This window comes from Sus scrofa, chromosome X, assembly GCF_054392235.1.
Source record: "Sus scrofa isolate SSC_HxYL_T2T_F1_AM1 chromosome X, Sscrofa_HxYL_maternal_Yorkshire_Landrace_v2.0, whole genome shotgun sequence".
NCBI lineage: Eukaryota > Metazoa > Chordata > Mammalia > Artiodactyla > Suidae > Sus > Sus scrofa.
Window position 1 is genome coordinate 95,161,997 of NC_139401.1, and position 21,106 is coordinate 95,183,102.

A 21,106-nucleotide genomic window follows, 5' to 3' on the forward strand; every position below is an offset into this window, starting at 1 on the left:
TTTTCTCAGGGCTGCGGCTTGCTGCTTAGTAATCGGCCGAGGGTGAGAAAGCGGGGGTGGAGGTTGGCCTGCGGCACCGGGCCCTTCCAGCGCCTAGAATCCCTGATTTGACGCGTGGAGCGGGGCGGGGCTGGGCGGGAGGCGCGGGCTGCGGCGAACCGAGATTCAGTTCCTCCTCCGCGCCAGCAGGGGGCACAGGGAGCAGCTTCTCGCCGCCCTTCCCCTCCCTGCGGGCGCCTGGCGGACTGCAGCAGTCGCGAGCTGCGAGCGCAGTGGGCGGGCCGGGCGGCGGCGGCGGCGGCGGCGGCGGCGCGGCGGCGCGGCGCGGCGCGGCGCGGCGCGGCCCTGCGCTGACTGGGTTGGGTCGGGCGGCGGCGGCGGCGGCGACGGCGACGGCTGAGGCGGCTGCAGAGGCCACCGAGGCGCTGACTGGGTGGCCGGCGGGCCCCTGTGGCGTCGAGCAGCCCCTACGTGCCGCCTGGCACTCCCGGGGCAGCGGTGGGCCGCGGCGCGCAGCCTGCCAGTGAGCTGCAGCGGGCACACCCCGGCGCAGCGGCGACTGCCGACAGGTTAGAGTGGGGGCAGGGACAGGCGCGGGAGCAGCCCGTGGCCAGAGTAGGAGCCCGAGCCAGGCCATCTCCAACCATGTCCGACGAGGCGTCAGCCACCACGTCGTATGAGAAGTTTCTAACCCCCGAGGAGCCCTTCCCGCTTCTGGGACCCCCTCGCGGGGTGGGCACCTGCCCGAGCGAGGAGCCGGGCTGCCTGGACATCAGCGACTTCGGCTGCCAGCTCTCCTCTTGCCATCGCACGGACCCTCTCCACCGCTTCCACACCAACAGGTACGAAGCTCCGCCGGGGCCAGGGGCTGATGGCCCACACCCCTGCCTCCCGGGTGTCCCCCATCCTGGCCCTCCGCCTCGGGTCTGCGCTTCCAGTCGTCCCCTCCCCCACCTTCCTCCGCCCTGCGCTCATTCCCGGGCTCCTTCCCTCTCCCTCTTTCACCTCTGCCCTCCGATTTTCCTTTTGGCCGGCATTTTACTCTCTCTTTACCCCCCTATTCATCTTCTGACCCAGCGACATCTCCCGCCCCCTTCCCGCTCCATCTGGACCCTGAGGATCTCAGGCCCCCACCCTGGATTTTTAGATGCTTCCCTGTTTCCATCAATCCGCAAAAGTTTAACCCCTTCCATTTCCGGTACGTATAGAGTGGGTTTCGGATGGCTTAGAATCAATGCAGGGATCTTCTGAGAGGTGGCATTTTTAAAAGCTAGAATCTTCCATTTCGCAATTTTTAACCTGTCTCATAGCCCTATTTCTCATAGCCCCCCCCCCCATTTTTTAGTGAAGCTCTAGGAAACCTGACGACTCTTTTTTTCCTCTCCTCTATGAACTCTTTGCCCTAGCGCTTTGGGCTCTGCCAAGATGTATAAGCTTAAATCTGGAAGATTCCTTCCTGAAGCATATCCTTTGGTTTGCTCCCCCAGTGGAGGGATGGAGCGAAGCTTAGGATGGGCTTGTTTATACAGATTTATTCAGAGGATGCATCCCCTAACTGGTTTTTATTGGAAGGTACAGTGTTCTGGAGAATTCTCTCATGCAGACATTTAAATGTGTGTCAAATGTGAGGGATTTGAAGATTTTTTACACATAGCCTCAAACCGTAATATAGGTGCATATTATACACACACACACACACACACACACACACACACACACACACGCCTGGGAGGTTGTGTGGAGAACAAGGGAGGAGGGAGGAGAAGAGGAATTAAGCTATAGAAAATACTGGAATTGAGTTAAGGAGTCTAGTTCTGATTTCTGATCCAGTTTACAAAATGACCATGAACAAATCCCTCCACATTCTAATGTCTTTTGCATGCCCCCTCCCCCACCCCTTAAATCAGTCTACAGATTTACTGAGTTTATACCAAACCAAGTAGAGGGAATATATAAAATATGATTCTTACCTAAAAGGAAGTTACAGTCTGGAAGCAAGACTGTAATCATAGAGAGCGTCACTATAAAACATTTAAAACGGAAGTGATAGTAAATTTCTTACAACTATTCCAAATCCTCATTGCAAAAATGAGGGAACTGAGGCCCAGAAAGAAAAGACTGAGTTCAAGGTCATAAAACCGAGTTAGGCAAAGCCAGGATTACTTCTTTGAAGCCAGTGATGAAACTTGGAACAGAACTAATGGCTCCAGTGTTATAAATGGTTGTTATAGTTTCTTAGACTAACTCACAGAAGCTTTTCTAACCCGTGATGTGACTATAACATGAACACAATGTATTGATGAAATCAAGTGTGCTTAAGATAGTTGGAATTGGGAAATAAAAGAATACTTATGCACATATTTGATATTTAGGTTTTGCAGCATTGGGGTAAATAAACACAGGGAAGTTAATGTTCGCAGAAATAGCCTGCTCTGACGATGAGGGCAAGGGAGTGGGGACAGGCTGAGGGTAAGCACTGCCAAAATATGTGGGGGGGATGGGGGGTGAAGCAAGGCGAATAAATACATATCTTACAGCTTGTCCTGTTCTCTCTCCTCCTCCCCATTTTTCCTTGTGTTTTTCTAACCCTTTTCTCACAAACCTTGGTGCGGTCAAGGTTGTTTTTCCAAAATGAGGTGGTGAAGATAGAGGGGGAGGTTCCTGTTCAGCCCTAGTTTTCCCAAGTTAAGCATTATTTTTTCTAGTTACTGCCTGCTTTTTTAAAAACCTCCCTCTCCTTCAAGCTTTTCACAAGGCTTGGAGGTCTGATGTGTCCTGCTCTGTACCCTTTTCAGCAGAGATTATGGGAAGCAGAATTAACAATACTTACGGAAGATGATGTTTCTTCCCTAGGCTACTTTGCTTTTTAAATCTTTCCTCCTTCTGGAATGTTCTGCCTTCTTACCCCCTCTCAAGATGGCGTTTGAGAAGACCATATGCTTCCAGTCATTCCTTTTCAGGAAGAAGCAGACAGCTAAATCATGTATATGGGCAAAGTTTAGATTAGGGAGTTCTTTTATTTTGGAGTTGTATGTGTCAGTTTTTTCTTCACATCGCATCATTTGCCAAATCAAGCAACAGTCGGATCTGAATAGCAGAGTACTGATATCCTGCCTTGGGTTTAATCATTATAAAACAAGTTTTCATTGAAAGTAGAAAGCTTGTCAGAGGGTAGGTACTTGATTTACCTTTTGTTTTGCTTCTTCCTTGTTGCCTGGTAACAAAACTGTGAAGATTGTTTAAATAATACCGTTGATAAGGTGCTTATGATGATGAGTTTTTTGACTGCTCATATACTGGTCTCTGGGCTGTATATGCAGTCTTCATTAACCAAGAGAGTCAAGGCACTCTTGCTTTTTTTAAAATTTAGTTTTATTGACGTATAGTTGACTTACAATGTTGTGTTAATTTCTTTTGTGCAGCAAAGTGATTCAGCCATACATAGACACATATCCATTCCCAAACAGGTTATCACAGAACATTAAGTAGATTTCCCTGTGCTATACAGCAGGTCCCCATTGATCACCCATTCCATATACAAAAGTGAAGGCACTGTTACTTACGATCCCTAAATTTGAATGTTCGTGTTGTGTTCAGATTAGAATCACCCAGATTGGTGATGTAGATTGGTGTGTCACCCGTCTAGGTTCAATAGAAAATAAATTACATGAACATAGCCAGCTTCATAAGAATTCACACTTTTCTAGGAGTATCTTTTAGGGTTTTATGACCAAGTTGGATTTGTATAGAATTTGGGGGAGGGGTAAAATAAATTTCAATAAGCCAAAAAATTTAATTATTGTTAACAGAAACATCAATATGGAATATATATATATATATATTTTAAGGCTCTTTTGGTTCATCAGAGACAGGGTTTTTCTGATATAATTGTGGGTTTTCTCTTAGCATTGTCCACTGTAACCTCCACTGTCATAAAAAAGGATATCATTTAGCAAGTTGAAAAATGTATAATGATATTAGTAGGTCCTATAATTAAGTTGTGAGATAATGGAAGTTAATATGAACTACTCAGTGTGTTCTCTTTATCTTTCATGAGTACATCAGTACTTTGACACTGAACAATTGTGAAAAGCATGTGGGAGGACAGTACCTCACTTTTGTACACCCTATTGGCAGGATACAAAATGAACTGCATATTGTATGAAACAGTTACTCAGTTTTGTGACTTCCAAGCCCCATTTTCAATCACCATTAACTACAAAAAGCCCAAGACTACCATGCGCTTTTTGTTCCACCCACAGTTTTCCTATCTTGATAGAGAATTAGAGGTGCGGAAGAGCTGTGAGTTGCAGGTAGAAGAACCATGTTTCATGAAGTGAGATAGGTTACTGAGGGAGGGGAAATTTGGTTTGGGGACCTGTGACAAATTGAGAATGGGGATCAGGCTTTGGAGAACTGTCCTGGCTACATCTCTAGATTTGGGGATAATCAGAAATACCAGTAGTGTGGTAGAAGCAGAACTGTGGGTTACGAAGGTTGAGAGAATAGAAGAAACATTTCAATAAATTTAGTAGGGAAAGGAAGGAGAGATGTGGTAATTTGAAAAAAAAAAGTGAAGGCCTCTTCATTTTTTTTTTTTTTTGCCTTGTTGAGTTTTTATTTCCCAAGAATAGATATTTTAAGCTTTTTTTTTTTTTTTGTCATTTTTTTTTTTTTTTTTTTGCTATTTCTTGGGCCGCTCCCGCGGCATATGGAAGTTCCCAGGCTAGGGGTTGAATGGGAGCTGCAGCCACTGGCCTATGCCAGAGCCACAGCAACGCTGGATCCGAGCTGCGTCTGCAACCTACACCACAGCTCATGGCAACACCGGATCATTAACCCACTGAGCAAGGGCAGGTTCCGAACCCGCAACCTCATGGTTCCTAGTCGGATTCATTAACCACTGCACCACGAAGGGAACTCCAGATATTTTAGCATCATAGAAGCAGCTCACAGAAAAGCAGTCCCCACAGAGCAGGGGGGATGACAGGAAATGGATGGCATTTACTCAGAAGCCCAAATGAAAGAATTAGCCTTAGAAATGACCTGGAATGTTGTTTACTTCCCAGACTGTAGAGGGGTAAGAGGGATGTAATGATCCCAAGACAATTGAGGTCTCTGGGAAGAGAGTTGGAAATTTGAATGGCATAGGGGGGTTGTGTCTGCTCTCTAATTTGGGGCCTTGATGGTCAGTTGGGCTCCAGAGGAGTAGCAGAGGTCAGGGTGGCTGTATGGGGATTCTGGCAGGGAGTCAGTGATGAATTACAAGTGATAATAGGGGACTGTTACCTGAGAATGAATGGCATGGATTTGGAATTGCTTTCATTAACTTGACTGTAGGACTTTATTCCACAGTGCTCATTGCCTGGATTCTCATCCTGAGGGGTAGGATGGTTAGGTCTACCTGAGAGAGAAAGGGCTGCAGAAGAGTGTATAAGTGTGCACATGCTTTTATTAATTTTATGAAAATACCTTCGAAAGCCCTTCATCTGTGTATTCTTGCTGAAAAGCCTTGCAGATAAATGTTCTTGGCCTTCTTTTTTTTTTTTTTAATTAAAATTTGGGCAGCAAGCCTAGTTCTTGAGTTAAACCCCATTTTGTGGATTCTTTTCAACATTTTTCTTTTAAGATATGGAAAGTCTTCTCTGAATAATTTCATGGTTATAGCTAGGATCTTAATGTTAGGTAGTTTTCTCTTAGTGGAATAAGATGTACAGCTTTTGTAAATTTGAAGAATTCAGTGATGAGCATACATATACAGTGGTCTTGCATAACACATTTGAAACCAACAGAACAGCCTAAAAGAACCACTTAGGGAGTTCCCTGGCGGCCTAGCAGTTAAGGATTTGGGGTTGTCGTTGCCATGGCTCAAGTTAGATCCTTGGCCCAGGAACTTCCAAATGCTATAGATGTGGCCAAAACAAAAACAAAAACCCACTTAAATCTCTATTGTAAAAGTTCACTATAGAAAACTGTGGGCATATACAAAACTATAAAGACTACTTATGATCTTTTTCACTGAAGATAACAGCTGTCAATATTTTGATGTTACTTTTAAAGCTCTTTCTACACACATATATAATTTTAAAAGTCAAGATCAGTCTCTGTATAATTTGTGACCAAGTTATTTGCAGTTATATTATATTTTCTTTTTCAGTAGTCTGAAAAGTATGATTTTTCAGTAATCTGAAAATATTACTTTTTAATGATTCTAAAAACACCATTATTCAAATATTGATATATCATTTAATTATTCCCAATGTTCTGGGGCATTTGCTTTCCCTTTTTTTTTTTTTTTTTTTTTTTTGCTATTGCAGTATTGTTTAGACATGTTTGTACATACATCTTTTTCCCAAATTTCTATTTGGGGAAAGGAATAGATTCTTAGAAAGGCAATTACTGGATCCAAAGGCATGAACCTTTTTAAAGCTCTTTATACAAAAACTACTAAATTGCTTTTCAGAAAGATTGTGCCAATGCCAGTTTAACGTTCCCACCAGCAGTGGGTGAAAGCACTTCCTACTTTGTTTTTAATCCATGTTGTCTTACAATAATGATAAAAAATTTGCTTATTAGAAAAAATTCTATTACAGAATTTTTTAACTCTAAAAGTTTTTCTATTTTGTAAATGATTGTTTCAAGCATGAGGCCAGTTTCCTTGCTGTTGTTAATTTTTAAAAAGAAGAAAAAAGAACAAAGAGCTAAGGCTTCTAAGAGTGCCCAGAACCTTGTTATATCTGTTATAAAGTTATATATTTGGAAAGCTGAGGAACATCCTGATTTTGCCCTAAGGTAAGAACACAAAACGAAGCATATTCCTGATTCCTTTGTCAGTGATTTAATCATTAGATTGTTAAATATGGCGTAGTTCTTTTAAAAAGAGTCATCATTACTCATGAAAAAGAAGCACGTTTCTACTGAATTTTTGGAAGCTGAAAAGAAATTCTCATTAAATGCTTTTTCTGGTACATGACACAGGATTTGGCACATTGAAGATACTGACTAAATGTTCTGTGTGTGAAAGCACAGAACTTGTAATTGCTATTCACAGCTTTATATTGCCTTATTGCATGACCTAGGCAATTTGGTTAATTCAACTAAGTTTGTTGATTTTTTAAAAACAAGGATACTGCTTACCTAGCAAGCATGTGATGAAACTAAGTAATATTACAGGTATTCTAAGATGCTTCAGATGAGTTTTAGATTTTTTTCCTTTTTGTAAAGTTTGTTGACATCTACTTTTATATGTACTGAACTATAGTAGTTTAGAGTGTGTGTGCGTTTCAATGCTTTAAAATACTCTACCTTTAGCACAAAGGTAAAAGGTGCCATAAAATTGTCAGGTTGCCAAATTTTGTAAAGCAAGAACTTTGGAATTAAGATTAGCTATATAAAATAAGAAGGGAAGTTAGAAAATGAAACAAGCAATTCAAGAAAAACCTGGATTTAATGAAGGATGAGAAACAACCTAATAATAGGTAAATAACAGGCTTTTCTTCAGGAAGTCATTATTTCAGTACCTTATTAGTGTTGGGCATACTAAATCATTCTTTAAGGATTAATTCTCTAGGCTACTGCCAAAGCAATGAAGATTATCTTGTTAATAATATCACGCTAGTGGAAATTTATAAAAGAAGACAGATTTGTAGATTTCAAGACCAAAAAAAAAAGAAAAATATATAACCCTGCAACAAGTAATACAGATAAAATGTTAATATTCTTAATAGACAAAGAACTCTTATAAAATCAACAAGGAAAATATTAACACATCATAAAATGCTATAGCAAAATAGCTAATACATATTTTTAATTTTGTTTTTGCCAGTAATCAAAGAAAATGAAATTGGTATAAAAGTGTTTTTCTCCTATCAGATAGGTAAAAAAAAAAATTTAATGAAAATGCCAGTGCTTTTAAGGTGTAGTGAAATGAACACTTTTATATACTGCTTTGGGGAGTATAAATTGGTGCAGCCTTTTAGAAAGGTACTTGGGTTAAGTATACCATCACTCTTAGAAATGTTCATATTCTTTGACTCAGTAATTTACTTTCAAGTAATCTGTCCTGAGAGATTATATGTTTGGATCAATAATTATAAACAGAAAGGTTCATCTCATTATTATTTGTAATACCCCCAAAATTGGAAATAGACTAAGTATATGTTATTGAAGGAATAATGTTAAATATATTATGATACATTTAATCAATGGAATACTATACAAGCGTTAAAATGTTCTCAAGTAATATACTTGGGTAAATGTTCAGTATATAATGTTAGATGAATAAAAGCAGGAGGCTAAAATATATTATGTGTATTTCATATATATGTATACACACAGAATGCTGATTCTGTGAAAAAATAAATATATGCATGTAGAAAAAAGTACCAAAATATTATAGATTAGTTACTGCTGGTTAGTGAAATTTGTGGTCATTTTAATCTTCTTTATCACACTCCTTTTTTCCAACATCTTTGCAATGATCCTGCATATCAATGATATGTAGAAGTTATTTAAATATAAGAAACATTTTGAGCTTCTGCCCTGTGTACTTTGTTGGTGCTTTGCTCTGCTTTGCAATGGCTACCCTCTTCCTTTAATGATAATAATAGCTGTCATGTATTGAGCACATTTTATATCTGCTGAATCTTCATGCATTCTCATATAATGTTCACAGTAACTGCATTTTAAAGCTGAGGTCCCATGGAGTTCCCACTGTGGTGCAGTGGGTTCATGATCTGGCTTGTCTCTGTGGAGGCACTGGTTCGATCCCGGCTCCTGACCTGGCATGGTGGGTTAAATAAGGATCCAGCATTGCTGCAGCTGTGGTGTAGGTCAGAGCTCCAGTTTGGATTTGATTTTTGGCCCTAGGTACTTCCATATGCCAAGGCTGTGGCTGAAAAAGGGGGGGGAAAAAGATGAGGACTCAGGCTTAGAGAGGGTGTGTTTTGCTTAAGATCAAACAGCAAGTAAGTGAAAGAGCAAGAATTTGAACTCAGTCTGGCTTCAGTCAGTCAAATATGCAAATATAAAAGTAGAGAATAGTGTAATGAACCCCATATACCCATCATGCAGCTTCAACAATTAATACATCACTGTGCTTTATCTATACCCCTACTGATTCCTCAACCTCTTATTATTTTAAGGCAAATTGCGGACATATTTTATGCATAAATATTTTAGTATATATCCTTAAAAATAAGGGCTCTTTTGAAAATAATCACAATATCATTATCATATCTAAAAATATACTCATATTCCTATAAATGTCATAAATATCCTATCAGTATCTTAAAATCGTGTATTTTGTAGTTTTCATTGTGATTTATTTTGTGTGTTGCTTTTAAGGTGGAACTTAACTTCCTGTGGAACAAGTGTGGCCAGCTCAGAATGCAGTGAGGAGCTGTTTTCATCGGTTTCTGTTGGAGATCAAGATGATTGCTATTCCCTATTAGATGACCAAGACTTCACATCTTTTGATTTATTCCCTGAGGGGAGTGTCTGCAGTGATGTCTCTTCTTCTATTAGCACATACTGGGATTGGTCAGATAGCGAATTTGAATGGCAGGTAGGTGTTTTTGTTTTCCTTATATTGCCATTGTTACTCCATAAGTAGAAATATGAATTTCTGTTTTGGTGTTTTCATCTCCCTCAACGTAAATTTCTCTAGTGTTTAGCTAGTCCAAGAGATTCTCTGACAGCATTAAGAGTTATACGAAATATGTATCTTTTATTTTTGCTAATGAACCTCTTAAGGCTTCTCATGCTATAGATACCTTTTGTACATTTTCATGTAATTTAGTACTTGTATAAAGTTGCTGTTTCATATCATCAGTACCTTTTTGTTCATGAATCCAATCAAATTTACTCTTCACTAATAAATAGCCTTCATGTTCTTATAAGCATATACCTTTACACAGGGTCACATTATACATCTAAGATCACAAACCACTGTTATCATAAATAATTTTTCATTATGATCGGAAATATAATTTCTCATTTTATAATCTTATTCTCTTCACATGTAGAGATATTTTTCACCCAGTTTTTTTTTCTTCCGTGGCATGTATACCACGTAAAATGGATTTGTGGCAAGTTGCACTCATTATAAGGCAGCATTTCCAGACAGTCTTTCAGAAAATAAAGATCATGTTATTGCAACATCCGTTTTCTGATTGTAAAGGAAAACAGCATTTGAAGCTAAAATATACAGTAACTGTTACTGTATACAAAAATATACAGTAACTGTTGTATTCAACCAATACTTGAATACCTACTATGTTTGAAAACCATCTAAATATTTGAAGTTGTTTTCTAAAAGAGGAATCAAATATTTTATTTCATTTTTTATTAAAATATCAAACAATACAGAATGACACAAATTAAAAATAAATCTCCAAGTCCCACTCTGCTGTGATTACCATTGGTAAGAGCTTGTGCAGATAAAGTAGGTTTGCACAGTATTAAAAAGACACAAAAATGGGAACATACTTCAACCACTGTTTGGCCCTCTGTTTTTTTTCAACTAATACATCCCATTCTTTGTGATAGTTGCATCATAACTTAATTAATTCCCTATAATGAATATTTAGATTGGTTTCAGTTTTTTCTTGTTATAAACAATGCTATACTGAAAATTAAGAGGTTTTTAAAGTGGAAAAAATAATCCCTCTATTTTTATATTTTATATTATTTCAAATGCTTCTATTTCATATATAGTTATAAATAGGATTTAGATAAAAATTATCAAAAAATTTTTAAGTTGAGATAAAGTGCACCATTTTAATAATTTCAATATGTGTAATTCAGTAATTTTTAATATACTTACAGTGTTGTACAGCCAACACCACTATCTAATTCCAGGACATTTCTACCATTCCAAAAGAAACCCATATCAGTTAGCAGATAGTACCAGTCCCCCCATCCCCATCACCTGGCAACCACTAATTTACTTTATGGATTTGCCTTTCTGAACATTTCATATAAATGTACTCATATAATATGTGGCCTTTTGTGGCTGGAGTCTTTCACCTAGCATAATGTCTTTAAGGTTCCTCCATGTTATAGCATGTAACAGTATTTCATTCCTATCTTAAGTCAGCTTAAGCTGCCATAACAAATACTATAGACCGGGTGGTTTAAGCAACAAACACTTATTTATCACAGTTCTGGACCCCAAAAGTCCAAGATCACAATGCCATCCTGCTCAGGTTGTGGTGTGTACCCTCTTCCTGGTTGGCAAATGGCTGCCTTTTGCTGTATGCTCACATAGAGAGGAGGCAGTGACCTCTGGTCTCTTGGTCTGCTTATACGGTCATCAGTCCAATCATGGAGGTTCTACTCTCATACTTCATATAAACCTAGTTACCTCCCAGAACCCCATGTCCAAATATCATCACACTGGGGATTGGGGATTTAAGATGTGGATTTGGGGGGTGACAAACATTTAGTCCATAGCAATTTTTTAATGGTTGAATATTCTATTTTATGGAAAAATCACATTTTATTTATTCATTCATCAGCTGATGGGTTTGTATTCATTTGGGGGCTGTTACAAATAATACTGCTATTAACAATCAGGTAGGTTTTCATATGGATGTATATTATTATATACACTGGAGTTTCTGGGTCATGTGAGAACTTTACGTTTAATTTTTGAGGAAGTGCCAAAGTGGCTGTACCATTTTACATTTCCACGAGCAATATATCAAAGTTCCAGCTTCTCCACATCATTGTCTTTTTTATTATAGCCATCCTATCATGTGTAAAGTGATAATTCATTGTGGTTTTGATTTGCATTTCCCTAGTGACTAACGATGTTGATCCTCTTTTCATGTCCATTTGCATATCTTTTTTGGGAAAATGTCTATTCAAATCCTCTATTCATTTTTGAATTGTCTTTTATTGTTTAATTATAAGAATGCTTTAAATATGATGGCTACTAGACTCTTATCATATATGTGATTTGGAAAAACACTTCCCATTTGTCTTTTCACTGATAGTGCCTGTTCACTTGATAGTATCCTTTAATACACAGAAGTTTCAATTTTCAAGACGTCCAAATGATTTTTTTTCTTGCAATGTTTTGCCTATAATGTCATATTTTAAAAACCATTGCTTGATCCAGGGTCATGTAGTTTTTCATCTGTTTCCCTCTTAGCGTTTTAGAGTTTATTTTCCTACATCTAGGTCTTTGACCCTTTTGAGTTACTTTTTGTACATGGTATAAGGTAGGAACCTAAATTCATTCTTTTTGCATGAAGATATCCAGTCGTCCCAACACCACTTGTTGAAAAGCTATATTTTTTTCCTCATCTAACAGTCTCAGTACACTTGTGGAAATGAATTGGTCATAGACATGTGTAGGTTTAGTTCTGGACTCTCAGTTCTATTCCATAGATACATATGTGTATCCTTAGGGCAGGATATCCTTATGTTTTGTTTATTCTAGCTTTGTAGTAATATTTGAAATCAGGAAGTGTGAACCCTCCGACTTTGTTCTTCTTTATCAAGATTGTTTTGGCTATTTGAGGGCCTCATTTTTAGAATCAGGTTGTCCATTTCTGCAAAAAGGGTAGTTGAAATTTTGATGGGGATTGCGTTGAATCTATAGATGAATTTGGGGAATATTGCTATCTTAGGATTATTAAATATTCCAGTCCATGAACATGGGATGGAATGTCTTTATTTATTTAGGCCTTCTTTAATTTCTTTTAATGTTGTTTTATAGTTTTCAGTGTTTAAGTATTATAGCTCCTTGGTTCAGTTTAATTCCTAAACATTTTATTCTCTTGATACAGCTGTAAATGGATTTATTTTCTTAATTTCATTTTTGGATTATCCATTGCTAGTGTATAGAAATACAGTTGTTTCATATAATGATTTTATATCCTGCAACTTTGCTGAACTCCTTTATTATAAGCTTTCATAGATTTTTTCTTTCTTTTTTTTTTGCCGTTTCTAGGGCCGTTTCCACGGCATATGGAGGTTCCCAGACTAGGGGTCTAATTGGAGCTGTAGCCTCTGGCCTATGCCAGAGCCACAACAATGCAGGATCTGAGCCACGTCTGCAACCTACACCATAGCTCACGGCAACGCCTGATCCTTAACCCAATGAGCAAGGCCAGGGATCAAACCCTCAACCTCATGGTTCCTAGTTGGATTCGTTAACCACTGCGCCACAACGGGAACTCCAAATAGATTCTTTTTTCTGTGTAGATTCTTTGGGGATTTCTATATTTAAGATTATATCATTCATTCATTCATTGTCTTTTTTGCCTTTTCTAGGGCTGCTCCTGCAGCATATGGAGGTTCCCAGGCTAGAGGTTGAATTGGAGCTGTAGCCACCGGCCTACGCCAGAGCCACAGCAACGTGGGATCTAAGCCACGTTTGCAGCCTACACTACAGCTCACGGCAACGCTGGATCCCTTAACCCACTGAGCAAGGCCAGGGATCGAACCCTCAACCTCATGGTTCCTAGTTGGATTCATTAATCACTGCGCCATGACAGGAACTCCAGATTATGTCATTAGTGAATAGAGGTAGTTTTCCTTCTTCCTTTCCGATCTGAATAGTTTTTTTTTCCTTGCTCAGTTGCCCTGACTAGATTTCCAGTACAGTGTGGAATAGAAGTGCCAAAAGCAGGCATCCTTGTTTTTCTTTTCCTGATCTTGGGGGAGAAGCTTTCAGTCTTTCACCATTGAGTGTGTTAGCTGTAGATTATTCATAAACGCCCTTGATTATCATATAAAGGCATTTCCCTTTTATTTCTGCTTTGTTCAACATTTTTATCTGAAAGGGTGTTAGCTTTTGTCAAATGCTTTTTCTGCATTTGTTGAGATGATCATGCAGTTTCTTTCCTTCATTCTATTAGTATGATGAATTACATTGATTGATTTTTGTATGTTGACCCACCCTTGTATTCCTGGGATTAATCCTAATTGGTCATGGTATATAATCTTTTTAATGTGCTGCTGGATTTGGCTTATTAGTATTTTGTTGAGGACTTTTGCATCTGTATTCATAAGGGATATTGGTCTGTAATTTTCCTTTCTTGTGATATTGTAGTATCATTTTGGCCTCATAGAATGAGTCAGTGTTCCCTTTTCTTCTGGATAAGACAGTATAATAAAATTTCCTCATTTAACATATAAACTTTTTCATGACCTTCAAATTACTCATTTAATGAGTATATAATATTCCTGGTACTAGATGTTCCAGAACCTATGAAAACATTCCCCTATTTACATCTGTTTAATTTTTTTCTATTATATATAACACAGCAGTGAGCATCTTTGTGTGGGTACCTTTTTATTCTTCAGTGCCTATTTTAAAGTTCACATTTTGTATTTAAAATCAGACTATAAGGATTCTTAATAAAGTGTAATCAGATGGAGTTCTGCTCATTCTGAGAAATATTTTTTTCTGCTTATTTCATGTGACTTATTTAGAGTTCTTATAGTGTTGCAAAGTGGCAGGCGGTTTTTAACTTTAATTGCTGACTTCTTCACTCATTTTATGTGTAGAGTGGAAAACTATCCCCAAACACTCACCATTAATGCACATGACTGACTACAACATTGAAACAAAAATAAGGCCTGCCTTAGTAATGTGTTTTCCCACTTCTGAAATTGGAGTGTGGGTACTCTGTTACCATGGATATTTGCTATTTAAATATGCTGAAAGGTTTCAAATGCTCTCTTGTCTTCGTGGGGTATCATAATGATGAACAGTAAATTATCCCAGAAGGTAATTACAAATTATGTGTTAGAATTAATACAGGCTAAAAATTGTTGACTATAGTTTAAAAATTCACATTATCTCTGTTGTGATTAAAATATGTATCTGTTTAAATCTTTCTTTTAAACAGATGTTTTGGTTACTACTAAAGTAAATATAAATGATTCATATATTCTCTGGGAAAAGAAATGCTAACTACTTGATAAGGCAGGATTTTAACCTTGGAATGAAATAGCATTTTAGCATTTGAAGTAGCATCAAAGCATTTTGCTTTGCTGATAGTTTCCTTTGCTTGAAGTCCTTTTATTATTAAAGATATATTTGACTAGTCTTAGAGCCTGAGAAATTATTTTATTGTTGAGCAGGAAAGCATAGAAAATTTAAAGAGTGAGTAATTCAGCTGTCATGCATGAAACCTAGAGGTGCAATTTGAAATTGCACATCAGCTGTTATAGAAATGAGCTTTCTCATAAAATTTTGCTGCATACTGCAGAAAATATGGCAGAGGTTTGATTTAATTCTCCTTACTTGCACAATTACTGATTATAATATAAATATAGCAAATATTGTTGTCCATGAAAAATATGAGAGGAGAATTATTAAGCATTTTTATCCTGAAATATATTATCAGTTATAAAATGGAAAATCACTGGTCTAATAAATACACAGGAGCCCATATAATTAATTCTCCTGTACATCTGCAGCTCTAATCCAATATCTCCAATTGACTACTTGGCATTTCCACTTGAATGACCTTATTATTTAATGCTAACCCATTATCTGATGCTGAATCGTTGATCAGTAATGTAACTTCAAATTAGTGTTTTCATGGGGAAAAAAAAAAAAACACTGCTTTGTGACATGTCTTCTGGTGTATTGAAAAATGACTATTGTCATTTTATAGGACACTTGTGCTTTTCTCATTATCACTACAAACTCTCCATTTTCCAAATTGCGTTCTTCTCTCATTCCAAACTACGTGGAGGGCAAGACGGCCTAACATAGTTCTGGACTATGTGGATTGGATTTGTTTTCTGCTTTGGATGCTGCCTGTAACCATGTGACCCTCCCTGGATATCATTTTTCCCTTATTTGTAAAATGAGGTGTTGGGCTAGAACTATAGAACATTGCTTCAGGTCTCTTGCTATAGAAAGTGAAGTCTTCAGGGCTTGTATGTTAACCTAGATGGGTTATGGTCAAATGACATATGGTCATTTGACTGTTATCCATATCCATACAGTCTTGTAAATTGTACTTCATTTGAAATTTTCCTTATCTATTCTCATTATTCTTTCCATTTCCGCTTCTCTTAGTCCAGGCCTAGATCACAACAAGAGCTTCCTAATTCTGGTCTTTCCTCACTATTTTGTCCCCATACTGATTTTTTTATTTTTTGTTTGTTTCTTTTGGGGTTTTTTGGTTTGTTTTTATTTTTTTGGCCCAAGGCATGAAATTCCTAGGCCAGAATTGAACGGCAGCCACAGCAGTGACAACACCAGACCCCTGACCATTAGCCTACCAGGGAACTCCCCCATACTGCTTTTTAATTCATCTTCCCTCAAGACCAGTTTCATCATTACTTCTACTTAGAAAATGTTTTTGGTCTACTACTTCATATCATGTAACAGTTCTTTTTTTTTTTTTTTTATTAAGCTTTCAAATTCCTAGCATTGATTTTCTGTTTTAATTATATTGGTTTCCTTAACCTCATCCTAGGTTTTTTCCCTCCACCTCTAGGTTTTTGTTTTTTTATTTTATTGTATTGGAGTTTAGTTGACTTAAAATGTTTTGTTGGTTTCAGATGTACAGCAAAGTGAATCAGTTTTATAGATTTTGTGTGTGTGTGTGTGTGTGTGCATGTATCTCCATTCTCTTTTCCCATATAGATTTTACAAACTACTGAATAGATTTCCCTGTACTATACAATAGGTTTTTGTTAATTATCTGTTTTATAAAGTAGTGTGTATTCTCCTTACCTGAATGCCTCTTCCTTTTCCCCATGCCATCATTCCTTATGAAACTTAACCCAGCTGCTTTAGCAACATGTAGTATTCTCTAAGGGTTTATGATACCTTTTTTAAAGGTATAAAGCCATGGCAAAATATAGAAAAAGGGACATACGTCAATTTATTGTGTGTCACCTGTGTGCCAGACGTTACCTCATTTAAATATCTCAACAGTCCTTTGAGATGGATGACAGTAACTTACTGAAGATTCTGAGGCTCAAAGAAGCAAGCTAAATTCCACAAGATCACATGGCTAGTGAGCAGTGGGACTGGGATTTGAACTGTTTGGTATCTTTTAACTTCTCCCCAGGGAAAATATAGCCAAAGAACTGTTAATTGCCTGTTTTTTTTACCACCCATCTCCCAACAAACACATAAACAATTAAAGGCTGGAATTAAAGTGCTTAACATATAGTATGGCATTTAGCAGATATTCCCTAAAGATTTAAATGAAGTTTTTTCTTAAATATTGAGAGTATAGATATTTTGAGAGTTCCTTTCTCTACTTAATTTATCAAGGGAGCTTGCAGTAAGGTGAGGCCTTTCATCTGGTAAGGAGTATCTTGTTATGTTATAGGAACCCCAGGGAGATCTTTAACATTAGTAATGTTGTGATTTGAAGTTTTTCAAAGGGAAAATAGCAAAGTATTTTATTGACATTAAAGGCTGGAAAAGAGATCGCCTTCATATGTGTGCATTTGGCAATCATTCTTTCATGACGTTGACTAGATGACATTTGGGCTAAGGGTGAACAATTCAAGCAGTGTTAGTTAATGTGATTTTAAAGGAAATAATACAGATTGTTGGATGTCACATATGCACTTGGATTCATCAATGACTGTCAAAATGAAAATGCAGGTTTTAATAGTAATAGCTGATTTAGATAACTTCAGTCTAAACATGGTCACTTTGCATAGTGATCAACCCCATTTTGTGGCTTCAGTCATCTCTTCTAATGCAGTTGACTCCCCAGTGCCCACCCCTTTGTAGTTCTCTAAGGTTTAATCTTGCAACTTTAACTCACTGCTAGGTATTTCCATTGGTGCCTTGTCATCTCCAACCTGTATTCATTATTTGCTATGTTGTTTAATTACAGGTTTGTGCTATTGTATTATCTTTCCAAGTAGAATATAAAGTTCTTGGCGTTCCCGTCGTGGCTCAGTGGTTAACGAATCTGACTAGGAACCATGAGTTGGCGGGTTCGATCCCTGGCCTTGCTTATTGGGTTAAGGATCTGGCGTTGCCGTGAGCTGTGGTGTAGGTTGCAGACGCGGCTCGGATCCCGCATTGCTGTGGCTCTGGCATAGGCCAGTGGCTACAGCTCCGATTAAACCCCTAGCCTGGGAACCTCCATATGCTGCAGGAGTGGCCCTAGAAAAGACAGAAAGACAAAAAAAAAAAAAAAAGAATATAAAGTTCTTGTGTAAGGACCATGACTTATACTCCTTTGAAATCCTTATACCTATCATAGTGCTATGGATACAATAGGAGACCAAGTACATGTGATTGCAATAATCTTCATGGCTAAAATGGCTTTTCTTTTTTGGTAACTTCAAAAACCTAGTAATCATCTAGAGTTCAGATATAATTGCAAAGTCAGTAGAACCAAAACAACATAAAAGGTACTGTTTTGTACCTTGTAAAAACAAAAGCAGAGTTCCCGTCGTGGTGCAGTGGTTAATGAATCCAACTAGGAACCATGAGATTGCGGGTTCGGTCCCTGCCCTTGCTCAGTGGGCTAATGATCGGGCGTTGCCGTGAGCTGTGGTGTGGGTTGCAGACGCGGCTCGGATCCCGCGTTGCTGTGGCTCTGGCATGGGCGGGTGGCTACAGCTCCGATTGGACCCCTAGCCTGGGAACCTCCATATGCCGCGGGAGCGGCCCAAGAAATAGCAAAAAAAAAAAAAAAAAAAAAAAAAAAAGACAAAAAAAAAGCGTTATTTTTGAAAATTGTTATGTACTCCTTGTAGAAGAAAATATTTTATTTTTTTTATGAATGACTTAAAATTAAATCCATCCTGGCAAAGAATATGTTTATTACCTTCATTGTGGTGATGGTTTCACAGGTGTATGCGTGTATCCAAAGTCATCAAATTGTATATATGAAGTATGTACGGTCCTTTGTATATCAGTTATAACTCAATAAAGCTATAAAAAATTAAATCCATTCTAACTGGCTTTTAATAGGCAGTATAAAACTATAGCACATCTTTTTGCTGATTTGATTTTTTTGTGTGATAGGCTTGCTTGCTTTCTCCCTTATTGACATGTTGTCTCTTACCATTTTTTCTAGTTTTTTTTAAATAATACTTCTGGTCCTTATGTGTTTTTCTTTATATTAACAACATATTTTAAATTATTTTAATTGTCTTGAGGTTATTAATACTGACTTGACAGGGGCCATGATTTATTTGTCCTTATATTGGCAGTATGTCTAGCACAGTGTATGACAAAAAGCCAGGTAGTGGCAAATCACTCAAGTCTCCTGAGATGGAGACAGGAGCTCCATGTTCATTATGCTGTGTTAGCCTTAGTGTACATTCGCATTACGAATTTAAAACCTTAATGATGATTGACTCTTAAGTTAGCATTTTAACAAGTCTTGATTGTGATTTTAAGCTTTTGGAAAATACCTCTCATTGAGTGAGTGACTATATATACAAAGATCATGTTGATGTTGTTACTTTGTCTAAAATAGGAGTGGATCAGAGTTAATGTCTTCTGTATTTGGCATTAGCCTTTTATTAATTTTTAATAAATACGAAACATGTTGTGGCATTAAATTTTACTTTTTAAAAATTTCACTTTCCCTACCCCCTTCTCTTTATTTTTATAAAGTTACCAGGCAGTGACATTGCCAGTGGAAGTGATGTACTTTCTGATGTCATACCCAGTATTCCAAGTTCACCGTGCCTGCTTCCTAAAAAGAAAAACAAGCACCGGAATTTAGATGAACTTCCTTGGAGTGCAATGACAAACGATGAGCAGGTAGAGATCTTGACATTCTTTTTTCTTTGTTTGTTTTTGGTCTTTTTAGGGCTGCACCTCTGGCATATGGAAGTTCCCAGGCTAGGGGTGGAATCAGAGCTATATAGCTGCCAGCCTATGCCACAGCCATAGCAACGCTGGATCCGAGCTATGCCTGTGACCTACACCACAGGTCACGGCAACGCCAGATCCTTAACCCACTGAGTGAGGCCAGGGATTGAACCTGCATCCTCATGGATACTAGGCAGGTTCGTTACCGTTGAGCCATGACAGGAACTCCTCACCATTCTTAATTATAGGTGGAAAATATATGAAGCTTGATTTATTGCCTGTTTAAAGCTACTGGATAAATTTGGATTGCTTGGTAAATATGAATTTGAGCTTTAATTGTTTTGCAGGGAACAAATACAATATTAAGTGCTTCTGATATTTAAAACATTGTAAATTACTCACTAAAAGATGAAAGGTTTTGGCATTGATCTTATTTATTATAATTTTTCATCATATAGGTGGAATATATTGAGTATCTGAGTCGTAAAGTCAGTACTGAGATGGGTCTTCGGGAGCAACTTGATATTATTAAAATAATTGATCCTTCTGCTCAAATCTCCCCTACAGACAGTGAGTTTATTATTGAACTTAACTGTCTCACAGATGAAAAACTGAAGCAGGTATGTAAAGAAAATACAGATTGTACAGCTATTGAAAATACCATTGTTTTATGCCATGTATACTTGAATAGTCATATGTAAATACATAGATAATTAAGGTCAAAATCACTGCTGTGAAATGTAAATACATAGATAATTAAGGTCAAAATCACTGCTGTGAAATGTAAATACATAGATAATTAAGGTCAAAATCACTGCTGTGAATATTAGAACATGTGGTTTTAAGATGTTCTATGTACATCTCACCTAGCAGTACCTTTCTGAGATCATGGGCATCTAAAACCTGCTTTTTAGTTGTGTAGATTTTGAAACATAATTTCACAATTTAAGGGGTGTTTATGCTAAGGTATAGATTTATTCTAACTCAGCTTAAAAAAGACCAATTGACAGAATCAAAATACTGATTTTTGAGAGCTGTGCTTGAGTGAACATCTGAGCTGGGGAATTTAAGTAGGCTTATGGAGTAATTGAGCCTGGCTGATTTTTCTTCTGCTATTCTGAAATACACATTTCTAGTATTTTCTAAATATAGTCTTTTTCTCTGGTACATAGCTGAATATTCTACTTTGGTTTTGGTTTTTACAATTTTTTTGCATTTATCATTTGTGAAAAATTTCTCTCATTTTGGTATTTCTCTCAACAGACATACTATAATTTTCTACATTCCAGCCCATTTTTCATTAGTATGGTAAATTGATTCCTT

The 21,106-nt window shown here is 37.7% G+C and overlaps 1 protein-coding gene across 3 annotated transcripts in view; it reads left to right on the forward strand.

Moving 5' to 3' along the window:
• Positions 1-21,106, forward strand: part of FAM199X (family with sequence similarity 199, X-linked) — a 43,793-nt gene that overhangs the window by 14,186 nt on the left and 8,501 nt on the right. For 2 of the 3 annotated variants that reach the window (XM_003135275.7, XM_005673785.4), the window contains exons 1-4: positions 367-842; positions 9,346-9,565; positions 19,583-19,732; positions 20,242-20,403. In XM_003135275.7, the coding sequence (XP_003135323.1) occupies positions 646-842; positions 9,346-9,565; positions 19,583-19,732; positions 20,242-20,403 (729 nt within the window). In that variant the 5' untranslated portion in view covers positions 367-645. Of the gene's footprint in view, positions 1-366; positions 843-9,345; positions 9,566-19,582; positions 19,733-20,241; positions 20,404-21,106 lie in introns of those variants that run through there. The other variant, XM_085006959.1, reaches the window with a different exon arrangement.